Below are 22,257 nucleotides of genomic sequence, written 5' to 3'. Positions count from 1 at the left end.
AAAAAAAATAATAAACAAATAAATAATAATTTCAAATATTAGCAGTTAAAATTTAAAATTATTATATAATTATAAATCATATTATTTTTTTAAAATGTCTGATTTCCTGCCATATTTAATTTGGTAAGCTGAGGCCGTGTAGACCCTTCTAATTGTCTTTATTTAAACTACATATCTACAATTTTAAAGTAAAGACGATTGATATAAACAATTATCAATATAATACAATTGACTAAAATATGGCGCAGTTTACATTGTATATAAATCATGGCTTATTACAAAATGTTCGGAAATTTTTAAGGGTAACCCTGTTGAGTTAAAAAGGTTATTAATTCAAGTTTGATAAAAAGTAATTTTATAGACTTGTGTTGGCATTTATATGCATAGGACTTTATTTCTGCTCACCCGAGGAGGGTATCCTTAATAAGTTTCCGACCCTAATACAAGGGAAGTCTATAGACTTTACAATGCTTAGCAAATAGATCTATCGATTATACATAAGGGCTTATCGGCGCTAATAAAATTAAGTATTTGGGTTTGGCGGACTATTACCCCCTATATTGGTGTTTTATTTACAAAAATATGTGTACTATATCAATTTATGATTGCTCTATAATGTATTAGTGCCAAAGGCTATCAAGTATTAAAGAGTATGTACACCTTCCTCGTAGCCAGATGGCTTAGAGTTCGTCCGATCTGACCGTATTATTGCTTTCGGTTAGATTTAATGTTTAGTCGAATAAAACAAAAATGAACTTTTCAATTAATATTACTATCAAATTTGATCGAATATTTAGTAAGTGGTCGGTATTGAGCACGGCATTCGATTCAAATCATAATATTATTTTTTAGGATAATGCTTAACACGTTATTGTACACGTATAAACCAAAAATAAAAATTTTCCATGGATAATGCCAGCAATGCAGTATATCGGTTTCAAATCGATTATCGGTCAAATCACGATATTTTTAAAATATTTTTTGGGATAATGATTTCACGTATTTATAGATAAATAAACCAAAAATGAACATTTTCCAAATAATATTAATATACCAAATTTGGTCGATTGAATATTTAGTAAGTGGTCGGTTTTGAGCTCGGCATTCGGTCAAATCATAATATTTTAAAAATATTATTTAGAATAATGTTTAACACCTAAATATACACGCATAAGCCAAAAATGAAGAGATTTTGATCAATAACGCCAGCAATATGTGGTTTACAAATTTTCTACTATTTTTCGATTCTAAACCTACTCATTAATTAAATGTCAAAGAAACCTATATTTTTAAAAATTTTTAAGGTTTTTCACATGTATTTACACCCAAATATAAAAAACCAATAATCATTCTGGTTTCCTAAAAATATATTTTTATATTTATGCATTTAACGCCCTCCTGTGGATATATATTTGTTAAATTTTGCAATTGAAAAATTAAATTTATTGTAATAAGCTAGTAAATATATTTTTTTTCCAATAACATTACGTAAAAATAAAATTATAAATTATTTGATATTGGATATTTAATCTGTCACAATTGAGAGGTTTTGTCATTGGAACTTAAGAACCTAAATATAAAAAGAAATATATACTAAAATTATAGTTGAATTTATTAAATAATAATAAATATAATTAAATACAAAGTGAAAAACATAATCAAAATAAAAGAAAATTAAACTAATATAAGAAAAGAAAAAGTATTTTTTGTTAAAAAAATATAATTCATTTTCGCATCATAATTTATCCATTATATATTCTTTTTCTTTAATCAACATTTACATAGTCTCCCTAGCGAAGAATAATAAGTTCTACATCCCACTTGTTAAAACTGTTAAAGTATGAAAAAATCTACAAATATCACGCGTTTTTTTCTCATTTACATAGACGGGGATATTTTAATAAAACATTTTTGTTTACGATATGCATAATGCATTTTTTTATAAAGCAAAACTGCAACATAATCTCAGTTTTTTACTTAATAAAAAATTGATTCATGTGCATTAAAAAAAATGTTTATGAAAATTATTTAAAAAAAAAAATTATATTATCAAATTTTGATTGATTATGATTAATTGCTTTTTAGCAATGCAGTATTTAGTCATACCCATTATTAAGATCTTGGATGCTTGGAAATTTTTTCCAATAGTACAAAAAATGTATAAAATCATTAAGCAATAATTATAAATTTACATAATTCATTATAATAATATATTACAATATTCATGAGTGTTGGATATCAAAGTAATACATTAAATATATATTTTTTACAAAATATTACAAATTATTCATATCATCATTAATATTTTATACATTTATTACTCAATAAAATACAACATTCTTAATTTATTTTTAAATAGTAATTATTTTTATAAAAGCATTTTAAAATATAATTATAACCCTGATCTTAGAACAAAAAAAAGTATAAAAATCATTAAGCATTATAAAAAATAAATTATTAGAATTTACTTAGTATATGATATTATTTTATAATTTAAAAACAAATTTAGATTATTTAAGCATCCTATGTATTTTTAAGGCTATCTATTTTGTCGGGCCGCGCAATATACCCTTTTATCTCTGCTGAATATTTTATCTAACTAACTGAAAAATATACAAAGTACATTAATTATAATACTTAACTAAATTAATATAACAATTTTTAAGGATCCTACTTTTTTTTAAAAGCTTACTAATTTGTCGGATCCACCATTGTTCTATTATCCCTGCTGAATATTTTGTATAACGCACAAAAAAAATATACATAGTACATTCTTTTTATTATAAATAATTTTATATAGGATTTTATTTCTATTCCAAAAAAATCAATATATATATACAATATTTATTTTCATTCAATTAAAATTATATATTTATTCTTAAGGTTCCTACCTTTTTTAACAATACTCCTTTTTATTCTTTCAATAAAAAATACTAAACAGAGTTTTCTATTTTTAGGATTTTATAAATACATTTTACGGTATAAGGATCCTATTTTTTTTAAGTGCCAATTGGTCTCTCCGAATAGTATTTTATTTTAATCCTAACTTATAAAATTGAGAATTATTTTTTTTTACTTCAGAAAACTGTCCCCATCTTATTTCCTCTTTATAATTGTTCAAATATTGAAATATCAGCCATTAATGATGAACAAATATTAATATATCAGCCATTAATAATGAACAAATGCAAAATAAACCTTTAGAATATCATAATAGGCTTGATAAGTCCCCCATAAAAATTTTTTGATGATAGCCCTCCAACTACTAGAAATATTCATCTAATATTGACTCATCTACTGGTTTACATTATTTTAATGTTCGTTTTATTTCAATAATAATGTTTATTTATATTTTAGCCTGATTTCTTTATTTGTCTAGGCTAACCCAACCTTAATCCCTAACATTGCTACAAAACATGATGAATCTATTATTAAAGATAAGCAAAGAAAATAATGACGATTAAACAAAAGCCTTACCCGTTCTAGAGTTACTGGTAACCAAAATAATAAAGAACTACGGTTGAAATGAACTCCTCTGGAGGTTTATTTTGTTTTTTTTTATTATGTTTTATATCTATGTTTATTTTATTTTTACCAAGTTCTCCAAATGATATTTCTATCACCACCACCACAATCCCTATGCTACCTCTGCCTATTTTTTAACAAATATAAGAATTCAATTCCGTACTTTCATTTACTTCCCTAAGGTGTTATATAAATATTACTTTATCCGATTATCTGAGAAACTTTCATGAATATTTAGAGGTATGTTTAAACTTGAATGTACAGTACGGCCAATTTCATCAACTTTATTAATGGAAAATATACAGTAGTTCTGTTGTGGCCTTTATAACAATACTTACGACAGTTTTATGGTTGAGTTAACATTATAGGATGGTTAATTCATTCATATGAGTTTACTCTAACATGAATACAGGCGCGTACGCAGGAATTTGATTTGGGGGTAGGGGGGATAATAAAATTTTTTAAGAAATATTATTGTAAATTAAAAATACTAAGCATAAATTTATTAGGACTAATAACTTTTCTAATACACAATTTTAAACTAATGTGAATTAAAAAAATTATATATATAAACAGGCATTGAAAAACTATAAAATAAATGTGAATTATAAAATATAAAGTGAATATAACCCACGATATGAATCACTTAAATGACCCAAAATTGAAATTTGAATTTTTTGATATAAAGTATAAAAAATTTAAATGTTGGAAATATAAATTAATACACAAAAATTTTCTTAGGAATAATTGTATTTGTATGTTTTGAGCTAATTTTTCAATTATCTATCCTTGCTTGGCGTTAAATGCCTTTGAATATTCAAAGGATCCAAATTCAATCTACTTTCAGATGTTGTATTTCATAGGTATGTTTTTCACAGACTTGCAGGCCCGGCCTCCGAGCCGGACCGTATTTTAATTTTTTTAAATATACCCAGGCTGGGCCTGAAATTTTTTTTAAAAAAAATATCCGGGCTGAGCTGTATATTTTAAAACCAAATATTTGAAATCGCCATTATTAGCTATTAAAATCAATAAAAATATAATATATTTTAAAAAATTTGGGCCGGGCCTAAAAATTTTATTTTCAAAAAAGCCGGGCCGGGCCTGAAAATTTTTTAAAAACCCGGGCCGGAAAAAATTTAAAAAAAAATCTGGGCCGTGTCCTGCAAATGTTAACTCTGCAAGGCTCTGTTATTCTTCTTAAAAAAGAGATTGTTCTCTCATTAGTTTACTAAAGAGCATTTTAATACATTAGGAGTATAATCTAAAATGTGTTTGAAATAATGCAAAGCATCCATAGCATTTTTTGGGACTCTATCAACCATAGTTAATCTTTTAATCATAGTTATTCAGCTAATAAGGTCTCATAAGATATTTTAACATCTTCATAAAAATCTAACAAATATTTATATTTTTTTTCTATCACCATATGAAAAAGGTTAGGAGAGGGGACATTTGTTTTATAATACTCTTCTACTGATCCTATATTAATGTTTTGAAGATGAGCTTGCTTGCTGCAAGTCGAGGGGGACAAATATTAAACACGTATAGCTCTGCTTTTGACTCAACAATAACATATAAAATATGAAATTCTTCATCAACATTAGCTCTAATTTCCTTGAGTTCTAATAAAATGCTCTCCGCTAGTCTCATCTTCTTAATCAAGTCAATGTTATGTTTTTGAAAAGTATTACATAAAATAGTTGTATAATTAAATAATACATTCTAATGAGAAAAAAATTTGGAATAAGTATTGAATCCAATAATTTTCTTGCTTCTGAGGAAATATTTCTTTCAAGCCATTGTGATATTTCAGTAATAGCATTAATAATCAGCTCTTATAACTCCAAAATAGCTGTTACTGCTTGATGGTGGAGACTCGATCTCGTTGGAACTTGCAATTTCTTTCCCCCTGTTGGACAAGGAGTTTCAGAGATAATTATTATTTGATTAGAAATTTAGATACGCCACTAAAATTTGAAAATAATAGATAAATTACGCCAAGGAAAACTTGAAATCAAAATTAATTGATAAAATAACTTAGTAGATGAATGTGATAAATAAATGTAATTAAATATATATATATGAGATAGGAATAAATATTAACAATAATATTTTTGAAAAATATAATCCGTTATCTGCATTTTTTGGATGCCGTATTAACTGCCAAGTGTTCCTGTCTATGAGATAAATATTTTGAAAACAATTGTTATTATAATTTAATATGAAAAATTTTTTATAAATAAAAATATCTTTTTATTCGCTATATTATATTATATTATATAAAATTTTATTTATAATTATATTATTAAAATAAAATTTATTTTTTAACATGGCTAAAATATATTGTATTAAAAATATGCTTTATTATTACATTTATAAACATTTAGAGTTTAAGTCAGAATTAACGCTATAAAAGTTTATTTATATTAAATTAAATTAAAAAAAATTTAACATAAAATTTTGAACGGTTTATGAACGTGAACGCGTTCCTTTTTTTTAAACATGAACTTGAACGTAAACGCGTTCGATTTTTGTCAATGAACGTTGAACGCGTTCGATTTTTTTAGAAATGTTTACAGCACTATAATTTACAAAATAATTTTGTTCATTTGAATGAAATGACTATTGCTTATATCCTGGTAATAATCTTTTGCACATAGATTCTAACTTTTAAGTTCTTTTAGTTCCTGTAAAATGATAAATTTTAATAATAATTTATTCATTAATTCATTGATCTACAATTCAATTTATAAATCCTAGCATTTTGAAAGACTCTCTTGATTTATTCTCTACATTTATATTACCTTTAGTATATATATATGTAGAATTTATTTTAAAAAGCATGTGTAAACCAAATATAAAAGTGTTGTATACTCAAATAATGGATTTTGTCAGGCCTGTTTTTGTTTGAAATAAATATATTTGAAATTTATTTAATAATAAAATAATATTTTAATTCATCAAATATAATCAATTTTGTTAGTATAAAGTTATATTTTTTTTGAAATTATTTCTTCGATCTTATCAAGAAAATTGACGCGATAAATGCAATTTGTTAGTTTGGTTTACTAAACGAATTAATATTTAAGAATAATTTAGAATTTAGAAAAATTTAATATAAAATATTATAATTCCCGACATTCTATCTGTCAAAAATAAACATGTGTCATTATCGTGTGAAAAATCAATATGTCAGATCTGATAGGTATATTTGCTTAACAATGCTATATTTACATTAATGGGTATGGTTGATTTTTTTTTATTTATGGTCTTTAATATTTATGCTAGGTTCTTTGCCACGAGAGGAATATGGTTTAAAAAAATATTCAAGCGCGCATATGAATCCTAATATATTTGACAACCCCTTAGAAGATGATGTAAGCCCTAAGAAGTCTTATCTTAAAGATAAGTTTGATAAGTTCAAAGATATGGATTATGAACTTACTGAAGGTATAGACATTCATTATAATATATTAATATGTTAAATTTAGATCAAAATGAACAAATTAAGGCGACAATCACTACATTTACATGGTTTATACTTATATATTATTTCTAGAGTTCTATAATAATTTATCCCATAGCCTATTTTTAGACCAGTTACTATCGCAACCATTTATAACCATAAGTACCCAATGTCAAGTAATTTATATATTTATTAAAACTATACATTTTTTTTTAAAAGTTACATTTAGATTCTAAAAAATACCATATTAATCCAATAACTCTCATGACTCCAACAATAAATATAATAAAAACCCAAGTATATTTTTTATACACAACAGATATGGCAAATTATTTATAATGTATTATGATATGATTTTATCAGGGAATGTTCTGTTTATGGAAAGGGTTAACAACTACACTCATTGTAAATGGCTTATCAACAGTCACGGAGAATTTTTTGAGTGACATATTGCAATATCCAAAGTTTATTTAAAATCTATATTTGATTTGTTTTGTTTAATAATTTTTCTTTATTTTTTTTTCTCATACTAATTATTTTAAAATCTACAATATTTTATTGATAAAAGTTATAAATATAAGCACAAACACACTTTTCAGAAAATCATGACATACCTGAAATAATTATACTTTTGAAGTTAGTAAACTTAAAAATAAAAGGAAAAAGAAGTATAAAAAACAAACAAAGAGAATAAAAAAATTATTAAAATGAAGAGAATAATATAATTAAAGACTTTAAAATAAAGAATGAAAAACTTGAATCCAAATATTCCTTAATATTTAATATTTTTAATAATAATATTTTATTTTTTTTAGAGATGTGAATTTTACAAAATCTTCATCCAAAGAAATATGCCAACATTTTATTTTAAAATGGTAAAAAGATTTCAATGCTATATGTAATTCTTTTTATATAATTATTTGTTTTCATTTCTGAAGAGAAGGGTTTTATTTATTTATTTATTATAATTTCTTTCGCATCTTATTTAGTTTTATTTTTTAAAATGTTTTTATTTTATTTCATTTTTTTTTAAATTCAAGTAAAAAATAAATAAATTAAAAACAAAAAAGCTTGACCTACAGTCTGATGTGCCCATTCTACATTGCTAATTTGATTCAAATAGTGCAGGTTTATGATAAGATAAATAATATTAACAATTCCTTGCAATCCTATGAATGAACACCAACCTTATTGGTTGGAAGTGCTTAGAAAAGCATAAAATATAAAAAGCATAATTTAGAGTTTTTGATTTGAAATTATACTTCAATTTTTTTTTGAATATTAATTTTGTTTTAAAAAAGTTTAAAAATTAATTTAAAACCTTTACAATTTTTGATAGTCTTCAATAATTGATTAAGTTAGATAGAACCAGAAAAATATTGAAATAATCACATCAAAATACTTTAATTTGCTAGTGCCTAAAAGTGTATAGTATTTGGGGAATTTTTTTAACCGATAGATTTGAGCAGTGTTGTTAAACAGCTCGTTTAGAGCCGATTTTTAATAGCGGCTATATCGATATTTTAGCCATAAAAATATTGACTAAGCCTTCAGATTTTGATCATGTATGTATAGTAGACCTTTGTTCCTTCTATGAGCAAAATCTTCATGGATTGCGTAATATTCTTCTGGATGTAGTATCGAGGTTGCCGTTTTATAAAATTAACAACACTAGGTTTGAGTTTTATGAAAATATAATTTAACTTCTTTCTATATTAATGCTCAATCGATTTTCCTTGCCTAAAAAATAATTAAAATAATAAAAAAATAACATTTTCCATAAAATTTTATATTAAATATACATATAAAGAAAGAATTTATATTTATCTTTTTACAAATTATAAATGCCTTTTTTTTTTGCTATAACATTTACTACCTTACGCGGTATCGCCGCTAATTTAAAAGTTGGCGCATGGTGTAGCGGTGTACAGGTCTTACTATAATTTCGGGTTCTTACATATCAATGCTAATTGTGTTTTAATTTTTTATTTTCCATTATATTATATTTCATTTCATTTCATTTTTTTCCTCGTTTTTTTTTATGCAGAGTTCTATCATAACCCTTGACGAACCCTCTTCTTCCTCATCCTCCATCTATTCCATAATTCCCCGAAACGTTGTCGATTTATTTCGTGATGCGTTTCACATTACTAAATCCGCCATCCTCGGGACCACACTTTTTGGGCGTTCTGTCGCCGAACCTTTGGCAAAACGTTCATCCGGCGGTGCCATGAGTTGGATTTACGACGATAAATCGAACAGAGTTGGGGCGCTATTTCTTGCCCTAATTTCGGCTTTCATAATTCGGTACATAGCTGAACGGCTTTGCGAAGCCTTGGCTGGAAAGGTGGCCAATAGGATGGTTGTTAAAAATATTAAAGTTTGAATTACAAATTATTCGCATTTTATTATTTTTTTAAACTTATATTTATGCGATGCGGTAATTTCGTTGGCGACTTGAAATAAGGGGGGGGGGATAAATAGAACTGCATCAATATTTTTATGGATATTGAGTTACCTGAGATGCGAATATCTAGGATGGAAAAAGATTGACACCTATCAATCCATAACATTCAGGAATGTTAGTAAAACTATTATAAAAAAAATCCGTGCAGGGCCTGAAAATACAAAACCAGGGCCAGGCCTAACTTTTTAAAAATAAAATCAGTGCCGGGCCATGCAAATGGTACCCCTGCAAATCTCCGATAATTATAAAATAATGAAGTCTGGGTGACCAATTTTTCGCGCGCAATGAAATTGTTATTGACAAGATAAGGAAAGAGTGGAGGGACTAAATAATATAAAAAGTTAAGAATTTTGGTAGCGGCCATTGGATCAGCCTGACTGATATATAAATTATTCGATTGAGAATTTGTTAATCGGTTTGTTTTTTTGGAGGCTTATGAGTAAAAAAATGCAATTTTTATCAGAAAAGTTACAAGAAAAGAAAGAGATTTGATAATCGAAAATACAATCATACTTCCGATTTTGAAGATGAAGAGGAGTTGACAGGGGATGGCTTCATTAAAGTCCCATCCAAACATTCAGGTTCAACTTATTTCTTTCCCTTTCTTTCTTTCTTTCTTTCTTTCTTTCTTTCTTTCTTTCTTTCTTTCTTTCTTTCTTTCTTTCTTTCTTTCTTTCTTTCTTTCTTTCTTTCTTTCTTTCTTTCTTTCTTTCTTTCTTTCTTTCTTTCTTTCTTTCTTTCTTTCTTTCTTTCTTTCTTTCTTTCTTTCTTTCTTTCTTTCTTTCTTTCTTTCTTTTTTCTTTCTTTCTTTCTTTCTTTCTTTCTTTTTTTCTTTCTTTCTTTTTTTCTTTATTTATTTTTTTCTTTCTTTTTTTCTTTCTTTCTATCTTTATTTATTTCTTTCTTTTTTTCTTCTTTATTTATTTCTTTCTTTCTTTCGAAGGAATAATTAAATTTAAAAAGAAAATTAAGAAGGGGGGAAAATTAAAAAATTAGTTTTATACTTTCGTACACCTTATAATGATAAAGGCATCGATACTCGGCGTTGTTACGTCACAGCTTTAACTTGTAAGCTGTGGGGTAGAATGGGCGCATCTTTTGTCTGTTATCCTTTATATTGCGTTACTAATCTCGTCCTTCTGCGCATGCTCGGGAGAACTCTGCCTCGTAAAATATTGCTAATCGATGATATGGACTCGGGACTTAGGTTTATTTATTTATATTTCACTTATATTTGACGGCAAGAGTTAAAATGTCAGAACCTTGAATTTAAACAAAAATCGGCTATAGACTACGAATCGTTATTTTTCTTTATTTATAACAACGAACCATGATTCGATGATTTCATTAAATTGAAAATAAATATTTACCGATTTCCCAACCCACGGGTCGGTTCGGACCGAGTTTTTCGGACCGAATATTACGACTAACCCCTTTTCTAATTTTCAAATCGTCTCTTTTTTTTTTCTTCTATAAATAAAATTAAGGATAGTTCCTATTTCTCACCATTTTGCCCCGGTCTCAACTTATTCATCCGGGATTAATATTAACATGGGTATTCATCAACCGATCAAGATACTGGGAATGACCGAACTTTTTAAAGGTTTCGGATGCTTGGCATATCACGCCATCGTTCGGATAGGATTAATAAAGATTGCTGAAATCATCATCAAGTCACCGCTTATGAATAATTGAGTTGGTTATCCGATTTTCTTCCTGAATGTTAAAAAAAAATTAGAATTATTATTTGATTCGTTTTTAATTTTAAACGACATATCAATACGCTACGCGCCATTACAGGAATTCTAATGTAACATAATTATATTGCGATATTTTTTTTTTTTATTAGTTAATTTTTATCCTGGTTGACGAATTATTTTTGAATAATTATTGTATTTAATAAATTGTTTTTTTTTCTTCTATAATTTACTACATAATAAATGTATTATATTTTATTATATATATTTAGTTTGTTTATTTATTTATTATTATAATAAAATCTCCTTGAGTTGAACCGACGACTTATTATGATTATCTTTTATTATAATATATATTCGCTTTATTAAAAGATCATTCTAACCCTTCGGTTCGGTTCGGATATTAAAAAATTTAACTATCAAATTTTTTTAAACCCCCTTTTTAAAAAATATATATTCACCCTACCCCTTCTCTCCCCATATCCGGGCTGGTTAGCTACTGTATCTCTAACCATTTAGTAATCGCTCGTGCTGACTAGATTCGGGAAAAGAGTTCACAGCTGGAATTGAACAACCGACCCTACATTTAACTTGATGGTAATATTCTATTTAGAAGAGTTTTTTTTTTAAATTGGTTTAAAATCTAAAATGTCCCCCAATATATTTGAGGCGGTGCTATGTGCTGTTATTTTAGCTTTGTTACCGAAATTTAGTTAAAACCTTTTTTTTTACAAATATAGTAACTCTAACTACGTATAGTTCTAACATAACCCTACACTAACCACTAAGCCACGAGCTCGATATCAGGCCTGAAATTGGGCCTTATATTAGATAATAACTAATGATACTTATTGGCTAAGTTACTTTAGTTAATACTTGCGTTACATCTCAAACAGATACAAATTATATATAGTCATAGATATACATATTTTTTTTTTTATGAAAGTTCAGGAACTCATCCAAAATATAAAGGAAACTCTACTTTTACCGAAACCGATAAAGGAAAAAAAATGTTATTTTTTGAAAGGGCCACTTCATGGATAAGAATATCAATTAGACATGGGTTTGGGCAATCAAAATTCCGCACACTCGATGAGTCACTAAGAATCACGCCTTGAGCGTTAATGAATTTTGTTTTTGAACCGTGATTGGATGACACCATTTTCCAAAAAAAAATACCGGTCCCCCCTTTTGTCTACCCCTGACTAAATGTTCTATTCTATCACTTCTAACATTCTTTAAAGAACTCTTCCCTAATTCATTAGCAGACCCCCCCCCCCCCCACACCCCTGGTTGAAGAATTCTTTTCATATTTGCAGATAAAATATAATTGCAAAGTTCATTATAAAAAAATAATCCAAATATAAGGTACATTTGATATTGTTTCAAAAGAAAATGTAGGGAGATTGTGGAATTAAATTATTTGTATTCCAATTTATAAGCATTGATTTGGTTTTGGATTATCTGTTTTATCAATATAAACTCTTTCTCCTCAAGCTTAATGGTTGTCTTAGATTGTAATTGTGTATCACTTCACTAGTATATCATATTCATTTCCACTATTCTCTCCTCACTTTGTCTATATTATCAGGAGGTTCAAGTTAAAATGATACTTCTTGATAATCTCAATATTAACTACAATGACAAGTGATAAATTAAATATGTTATATTAAATAATTGTGATTTCTTATTTAGAAATTTAATAGTATTTTAAAATTTAAACTTTTTATAAAAATAAAATATTGTAAAAAAAAATAATTAATACGATTTTTATACATTACTTCTCACCTGGCCAGGGTTGAACGCTACTTTTAAAAGTAGCGCGCTATCGCTATCGTTTTCAAATGAGTAGCGCGCTATTAGCTACTTTTTACGCTATTTTGATTCTTTTTTAAAAATATTTTTTACCTAACTTTATTTCCACAAATAAAATATTGGTATAAAAACATGACTATAATTTGTTACATATATATATACAATTTATTTATTATTGCACTTTAATAATAATAACATTTCGGTACTGTCATCCCCTAGTCTGCGATGATCATAAAGTATAAGCTTTGTCATACTAAATAATCGTTCAGCACTAGCACTTGAGGGCCACGCAGTATTAAATTTAATAAATACACTTTTTATATGAAATAAATAATCAAAAATATTTAAATGAGTATCTTTAGATTTAAAAAAAGCATCTAGAGGTTCAATAATATTATTATTTATTTCAAAAAAATCGTCTATGGTAGGCCGCGGTTTCGATCTTGCTATAGTATTAGTATCGTGGTTAGGCATGGCATTGTTTAACGTTACCATCAGCCTATCAAGTTGCCCTTTAGATTCAGTCAAATTAATATATGGCCAATTTAACTTGAAACTAGGATGAACGATAGCAGCTATTACATTTTCATCATCATACAGGACTGGAAATATAATTTATATAAAGCGATTGTATATTATAAAAAAAAGAAGAAAAATTTAATTTTCAAAATTTAAATTTATCTGAGATTTAGATTCATTCATAAAATATTAAATTAGTATTAAAATATGGTAAATAAAGATTTTAAAAATATAATTATTATACACAAGGTTATTAATAATATATTAATTTCGAATTTTATATTAATACTATATATTAATATTATAGAAAGGATAATCTATAATTTTCTCATTTTCCAAAGAAATTTCGCCATCTTCAACAATCTCACACTTTTAATAACTAGATTTATAATGCTAACTAGATTTATAATGTATATTTTTAAATATAAATTTCAAAATTAAATTAAATAAAAGGATTATAATTTTAGATTTATTGAAAAATATTTATTTTTAATTTATTTTGTAAAATAGAAAGTAGCGAAGTAGCGTCTACTTTCTAGATTAGTAGTGAGATACCGCTATCACTATATTCTAAAAAAAATAGCCCGCTAAACCTACCGCTATTGAAAAAAGTAGCGCGCTATTTTAACAACACTGGCATGCATACATAACAGAGTTGTTAAAAGATACTTTTTAAATGAATCTAGATACAGAAACATCGTCTAAAAATTTATCTAGTTACATATACAGCTCCTAAAAAGTTATCTTGATACAGATACAATTTAAAATGTATCTATGTACAGATACATTTTTTATTATACTCTTAGATAAGGTTTGAATAAACCAAAATTAGGATTCTATTGTGAAAATTCATGAAATCATCTAAAAAATTTATTGACTCGATGCATATATCAAAATATAACTAAAATAATGATTTTTAGATATTAATATTAAATATGATTAATATAAATAATTATTATATATCATTAATAAAATCATATAATATATGATTATAAATAATTATTAGATTTCAGTAACAACCACTGTCTGTGGGCAAATTATATTTTTTTGTGGAGCTAATGTTTTGATCATATTTATAAATGATTTTCAACAATTGAAAATGGCTGAATGCTATCTATAATAAAATCATTTATTAAATCATCTAAAGGGGTTTGGGTTAAAGTCTGAGGTCTCTTGGGAAAAAATATTGGATGATGAGCCTAGTCCAATCTTTTCTTTAATAGATTTTTGCTCCTTCCCCTTTTTTATTTGGAGTAAGAGTGTTTGATGTTTTCTCTTAAAATTTAAAATTAAAATTGTAAACATTTATTTAGTATCTATACCCTTAAATGTTTTACAATTTTGCAAGTTGAGGTAATGCTAATTAAAATTTGCATATTTTTTGGTAGACATAGCAAACATTTTACAAACAGAGATTTGTTTTCTTTATTTTGAGATATTATTTTAAAATATAGTCCATAAATTGGCCATGGAATAATGTCTTCATTTTCGTCATCAATATTAATTCAATATTAATCTTAAAAATTAATATAAAATAATTAATATATTAGAATAAAATAAAATGCAAATTCCATTGCAATTAAAAATGGCTAATTCCTTGAGATGGATTATAATATCAGAATTTGCTTGTTATTGATAACTCGGACCAGTGGCGTAGCTACGGGGGTGGTTTTCGGGTTTGGACCCCTCCCAGAGCAAAAATTTATTTTTAGATTATACGTTCAAAAGACTTATAAGTGGTGACTTTATATCAAATAAATACCAATAATATTTATATTTTTCTGGTTTTGATGTTTGTGGAAGGATATCAAATTACTATTGAAATTATTCTGGATAGTATTATTATAAAGTCATTGAGAATAATCTACTAAATTATAAAACAAATTATTGATGCATTTAAAAAATAATTTATTATATATTATCGAAGATATGGTTATGATTTGTAAGATAAACCCGGCCGAAGGCCGGGCAAAAGGGCCAAAGGCCCGTTAAGGAGGTCTGGGGGCGAAGCCCCCGAGGCTTTTATATGTATGGACCCCATCTAAGGAAAATTCCTAGCTACGCCACTGACTCGGACATATTAATTAATATTTATATATTCTTTTTTATATATAAGCTTTAATATTTTACATATATATATATAATTTTTTAATATATATATTAATATTGTTTTTTGCTCACATGAAATAAAATAAATTTTACATTCAAGTATTTTTATTTATAATATTAAAAAGCGTTAAATAGAAGTATATCAAAATGTATCTTAAAAGTATCTAAAAAAAGAAGATACCTCTAAAATAATATATAGATACAGATACAGATACTTTAATCAAAAATCTATCTAGATACAGATACCACATTTTTATATCTAGATACTTGTATCCTAGATACTTTAACAACTCTGATACAAAATAATGATTTGATTAAATATATTAAAAAGCGCCATCATTAGGAGGAATATATATTGTATATTATATTTTTAATATAAATATTTCTAAAAATATTCATTTTAACATTAGCACAACACAATGCCAATATTATAAATAAAATAGTTGATTTATGTGAAGATATTATTTTGCCGCTATTAAATTTTCCTATCGATAGTAATTTATATATTTTAGATTTGATTTGTTTTAAATCTATTTATTTTTATAATAATAAAAGATATCCCATTCTATTCCTAGTGTCTTGAAAAATGTAAAATATGTATAAATAAAGCTATTCAAAATTTATTTAGAATTTTTATTAAAATATGTAAATTTATATAAATATATAATATTAAGGTAGGATAAACAAATAAATACATATATTTACTAGTACTGTAAATTAGTGATCTGCATCGGGCATAATTTTTCAAACCCGGCCCGGCCCGGATTTATTTAAATATAGAAATTAATTTTTGTGATTACTCAAAATAAAGGACATATGTTATATGGCATATAGTTTCTATGAATAAAATCAAATATTTTTTATTTAAAAAAAATTTGCTCAAAATTTATATCAATCATTTATCATATCATTTGATCAAGAACCAAGAATTATAAAATGCTTTCTATGTCTTATTCGAAATTAATTGAAGAACGTCCATAAATGTCAATTATATATCAACAGATGCAACAGATATTATTTTGGCAAAAATTATATTCGAAAAATAATTGTACCGCAATTTAAAGATAATAGATATTTTAAATATTTTAATTTAAAACCATATAAATAATCCAAATATTTATTCACTTTTTTACACATCGGTACACTGGACGTAAACCTATAAACATAAAAAAATTAAATTCATACAATTAATTTAGACGCCATTTTTAATCGGGTCTTTTTCCCTTCTTGGACCATGTTTCACCAGCCAATAAAATAATTTTATTAAAAATTGCTTGCGCCATAATAAAAAATATTGTTTAAATCACCTAACTGACCAATTCTAAAATGACTCTCTCTTGTAAAGTTTCTAAACTAAAGAATTGGTTTCAATATTTAAGTTTAGGTTCAACTTAGGTCTATTTTTTTAGGTTAAAAGCTTGGCTTGGAATTGGGCTAAAGTTATGCGACATAACAACACTAATAAAAAAACCTTAACTTATATAACATATCATACTCTTAAAATATTGGTTAATTTTCATGGTCCGTTAAAATATTTTGTATTAGACATCAAACTTAAATTTTTTTTCAGGAAATTAGCAAGTAAAAGGTTTGTCAGCCCCAGGCCAACTGGGATTTCCAGTGAACGCTTAATTATTTTTTTATAGCCGATCATCGCTTGCACAGAGAAAAGACGAGTATAACTAAATAATCAAAAAAATATTATATTCCATCTCTAATTTAAAAAAAAACTAATTTTAAAGTCAATTTTATGTAATTGCAAATATATGTTGATTATGATAAATTCGCCTAACTCTTCCAGAGTACATTAAAATTTCGTTATTCATCTTACATTTGGATTCTGGGATTAATGTCCTATTATATATATATTTTGCCCATAAACTGTTATTAGAATTTTGACCAGCTACTATTATATGAGTTTGCATTATTATTGTGAGTTTGAGTTCCAAACCATATCAAATCTTATATTGATAAAATATTCCTGACCCCACCAAGACCTAGACCAGCCCACTAAAATGAAAATTATTATTACAATCAAAATGCATTTGATAATCTTAATTCTTATTTATTACAATGAAAATTCTTCAGTGCTGTACTGAGGATAAATAAAATGGGTTATATTAAATAATTGTGAAATCAAATAATATTTTAAAATTTAAACTTTTTATTTAAAATGAGACAATATCGTGAAAATTTTTAAAGATAATTAATAAATCTCTAAACAATATTGGTTATCAAATATTTTTAACACCATTTTTATTTGTAATATATTTTTTATTCTATTTATTAATGTAAATCAATAAATTATTTATAAAAAATTACGATAAATTTATAAAGCGCCATCATTAGGAAAAATATTTATTGTAAATTTAGGATTTAAATGAATTTTTTTTTAAAAAATAATTATCCTAACATTATTATGTATATCAATATTGAATTTCTCTTAGATAAATATAGACTTACTTATTTTTAGGCGTTTCGTTTTAAGCCTATTTAGCAAGAAAAATATTGACTAATTCTGTAATTGATAATAGATATCTATACCTTTATATAATCTATGAGAAAAATTGCTCTCATAATATTCTACTTAATAAAATAGTGAATAATTAACGCCTGAAAAAAAGTAAGCGCTTTATAACATGGTTCAAAGTTAATCCCAGTATTAATTTTAATGTGTAATTTTTCTCAAGTGTTCAAAATTCTAAATCTTAATATCAAAAACTATTTTAGTTATCAATTTAAAATCAAAAAATATTAAAACACTAATATTCTCCAGTATTCATAAAAAACAACAGCCTGAAACAAGAACACTAAGCTCAAAACATCTTAAATATTTGATACATTTATAGTTTAAATATTTTTATTTAAATTATATATATTTATTAATGTACAAAAAATTTAATTTAACAATATATATAGATATAAAAATTATGTATAAAATTTATTATTCATGATATTGATATCCCATGAATTTAAACATAAACACTGTTTAAGTGTTTCGGAGGCCATGCGATTTCTTTTCTTTGTTACGGTGTCCACCCCTCTTGAGAAGACACGCTCGCTCTCAACGGATGTACTTTGCTGCGACAAAAAATCTTTAGCCATCATGCAAAAGTACGGAAAACGCTCAGAATTACAGTATGACTTAAAAAAACTCGACTTAACACTACATTTTTGAAAAATATGGCTCGCCTAAGTTACTAAATTATATTTAAAAAAATTCATATTTTATATTAAAAAAATGCATCCGGAATCGCAAATACTTATAAAAAAAATTTATTGTTTTATTAGTTTAAAAATTCCATATGGAAGTGAAGTGACTATTTAAATTCTAAAATTAAAAAAGATATTTTATTTTACTTGGCGTGGTGCCAGCTAGACGGCAAATTTGTTGAGATTTTTTCTTTTCTTCATTGTTAGGGATATGATTAATAATCATTTTTTTTAACTTTCCAAAAATTTTTTATTATTTTTGAGGGTAGCCAAATTAAATTTTAATTTTTTTTTTATTCATTTTTTGTTTTTAAAATTATAATTTAATTTTAAAGAGTAACATAAATTTTATTAATAAAAGTTGTCCAATTTTCAGGATTAGTCAATATTTTTCTTGCTAAATAGGGTTAAAACGAGAGATTTTAAATAATAAATGCATATACAAATTATTAAGATATATCTATAATTAATTCTAGCATCTTATTTTAAATTAATATTTAGAAATCTACACAATCTATTTTCCAATATAATTTAAAATGTCATCGATAGAGATTGATATAAAAGATATGGGTGCAGATAATATATACAAAGTTAATTCTCTGTACAATGATATGTAATTTCCTCATGAGATATCGCATAAAATTTATTCTCGAAAAAAAAAACAAGGTATAAATATCATTGTAAGATGTGCCAAGTAAATTTTATCCTAACTAGTAACTTCAAAGAGGAAATATTTTAATATCCTCAAACTTAAAAATATAATATGAATAAAACATAGGAGTTTATGTGATAGTTGATTTTCTAACCCAGTCTATGACAATAACATATTTAAGAATTTTATTATAAATTAAAATTACAAGAAATATATTACCATCTCATTTTATCACTTAAAAATTATTATGTACCTAACTACTCGTGTATATAATAACCATTTTTTGTCCCTTATTTATGATACATCCTCACTGATATTTTAATTTAATATGTTTAGGATATATATTTTAGCTATTTGCTTTAAAAAAATTGAAAAAAGTTCAAAAATAGCGATTATGACAATTGTCACCTATCTATGATACATCCTCACTGAATTTTAAATTTAACATGTTTAGAATATATATTTTTAGCTATTTCCTTTAAAAAAATTGAAAAAAGTTCAAAAATAAAGATTATGACAATTGTCACCTATCTATGATACATCCTCACTGAATTTTTAATTTAACATGTTTAGAATATATATTTTTAGCTATTTCCTTTAAAAAAATTAAAAAAGGTTCAAAAATAACGAATATGACAATTGTCACCTATCTATGATACATCCTCACTGAATTTTTAATTTAACATGTTTAGAATATTAATTTTTAGCTATTTCCTTTAAAAAAATTTGAAAAAGTTCAAAAATAGCGATTATGACAATTGTCACCTATCTATGATACATCCTCACTGAATTTTAAATTTAACATGTTTAGAATATATATTTTTAGCTATTTCCTTTAAAAAAATTGAAAAAAGTTCAAAAATAACGATTATGACAATTGTCACCTATCTATGATACATCCTCACTGAATTTTTAATTTAACATGTTCAGAATATATATTTTTAGCAATTTGCTTTAAAAAAACTCAAAAAAGTTCAAAAATGGCGATTATGACAATTGTCACTTATCTATGGTACATCTTCACTGAAATTTTGATTTAACATGTCTACAATATATATTTTTATCTATTTCATTTAAAAAAGTTCAAAAATAACCATTATAACAAATGGCTCTTTTCTATGGTACATCTTTACTTAAAAATTTTAAAAAATAACTATGATGGAATAGTTAATCCAGAGCGTTATAATTTAAAGAAGCTTTAAGAAACTTTCCCGCCTATTATATTAATATCTACTAAATGTTATTTGACTTTTGGTCGAAAAAAATGATCTAGATATTTGGTTAGGTGAAAAAAAGCAACCCTAACTTTAAGGCGTCTTTAAAAAAAACGATCCATATTTTGGGTCGGATTGAATAAAACGACCCGATGTTTGAGTCTGAGTCAGAAAAACGACCCAAACTTTGAGTTGGAGTTGAAAAATACGACCCAAACTTCAAGTTGGAGTCGAAAAATACGACCCTAACTTCAAGTTTGAGTCGAAAAATACGACCCAAACTTCAAGTTTGAGTCGAAAAATACGACCCAAACTTCAAGTTTGAGTCGAAAAATACGACCCAAATTTCAAGTTTGAGTCGAAAAATACAACCCAAATTTTGAGTCGGAGTCGTAAAAAACGACCCATATTTTGGGTCGAGGTCGTTTTTTTCGGCTTGGACTTGGGTCGAAGTCGAAAAAAACGACCCATATTTTGGGTCGAAGTCGTTTTTTTCGGCTTGAACTCGGGTCGAAGTCAAAAAAAACGACCCAAACATTGAGTCGGAGTCGAATAAAACGACCCGAGCTTTGGGTCGGGGTCGCGACTCGCGGCGAACAACACTAATTTTACCCTAAAAAAATCTAAATAAAACTTTAGCCATAATCTATAAAATATCATTACGAACTATAATTTGAAAGGAAAAATATTAAAAGTTAACGATTTTTAACAATTAAATACAAATAGCCAAAGCCTTAAATAATTGACTCCTAAACCTAATATATTTTAGTGAGGTTAAATATTTTCTAAGAATTATATTAAAATCTATTTTTTAAATTATGCCTGTAAATTATATTTAATATAATTTAAAATATATTTGAAAAATTATTAATTCTACCTTGGATCAACATTATATAACATCAATGTTTGTATGTATTATGTGGTTTCTATTTCCTTTTCCATGTAATAGTTAAAGTACATATCATCACCTAAAAAATTTCAAAATTAAATATAATGTATAATGTTATGGACTTATCCTGTTCCCAGGTTTAGTGAAAATTAAAGAAAGCAATATTTATAAAATAAACGAATTGAATACCTAGTCTCTTTGATACTATGCAAAATATTATGACCAGCTCAGATTTTTTATTTTGGCTCGGCATAAATTCATATCATTTTTTGAACCGGATCTGCTCTGCACTATTTAATTAAATGTAAATTTTTTTTAAAGTCAAATTCCTTCGAGGATTTGAGGTTTCAAATATAAAACGAAAGTTAAATAAATATATTTTTGAAATTCTTTTAAAAAAAATATTTTATAAATTTCAAAAAAAAATAATAACAACTGTTGACTATAAATTGAAAAAGGCCTAATCGATCGATATTTAAAAAAGCAGTCGCCAAGCAATTTCTATGTTGCATTGATCTGGTGCTTCGCTTAGCTTTGAACCTATTAAGTAAGGTCATATGTTGAATGCCAACTTCGTTTTAATCTAATTTTATATTTATACAAAGTTGAATTTAGGAAAAAAGTAACAAGCTTTCTATAATATCTTATTTCTAACAAATGAAATGTTTTTTTTAAAAAACAAGTGACA

The 22,257-nt window shown here is 25.7% G+C and overlaps 1 protein-coding gene and 1 long non-coding RNA gene across 3 annotated transcripts; one reads left to right on the top strand and one right to left on the bottom strand.

Annotated features, from left to right (window-relative positions):
- Positions 1–6,667: 6,667 nt before the first annotated feature.
- LOC135925492 (uncharacterized) lies at positions 6,668–11,475 on the top strand. Its single transcript, XM_065460852.1, has 12 exons — positions 6,668–6,770; positions 6,817–6,978; positions 7,020–7,062; positions 7,113–7,170; positions 7,214–7,291; positions 7,358–7,458; positions 7,810–7,869; positions 8,065–8,122; positions 9,042–9,374; positions 9,925–10,042; positions 10,491–10,668; positions 10,949–11,475. Exons 1-12 carry the CDS (start codon positions 6,767–6,769, stop codon positions 11,154–11,156), a joined length of 1,401 nt encoding a protein of 466 aa, XP_065316924.1. The 5' UTR covers positions 6,668–6,766; the 3' UTR covers positions 11,157–11,475.
- LOC135925493 (uncharacterized) lies at positions 10,446–21,849 on the bottom strand. Of its 2 annotated transcripts, XR_010571655.1 has the most exons (4): positions 21,759–21,849; positions 21,558–21,648; positions 10,832–11,177; positions 10,446–10,723 (listed from the first exon to the last, which is right to left on the bottom strand). It is a non-coding gene; the product is annotated as an uncharacterized LOC135925493 (long non-coding RNA). The 2 variants fall into 2 exon arrangements; XR_010571654.1 differs by having other exon boundaries at positions 10,446–11,177.
- Between the last annotated feature and the right edge of the window lie 408 nt (positions 21,850–22,257).

This window comes from Gordionus sp. m RMFG-2023, chromosome 2, assembly GCF_954871325.1.
Source record: "Gordionus sp. m RMFG-2023 chromosome 2, tfGorSpeb1-WG-v2, whole genome shotgun sequence".
Lineage (NCBI taxonomy): Eukaryota > Metazoa > Nematomorpha > Gordioida > Chordodea > Parachordodidae > Gordionus > Gordionus sp. m RMFG-2023.
Note: the sequence above shows the minus strand (reverse complement) of the source record. Positions and strands in the feature narration are given on the sequence as shown.

Bases quoted from the DNA above. Each gene is read 5' to 3' on its own strand.
- LOC135925492 (XM_065460852.1), top strand. The intron at 9,375-9,924 runs GTTTGAATTACA...AATTTTTATCAG, and splicing joins TGGTTGTTAAAAATATTAAA to AAAAGTTACAAGAAAAGAAA. The intron at 10,669-10,948 runs GTTTATTTATTT...AATAAAATTAAG, and splicing joins GATATGGACTCGGGACTTAG to GATAGTTCCTATTTCTCACC.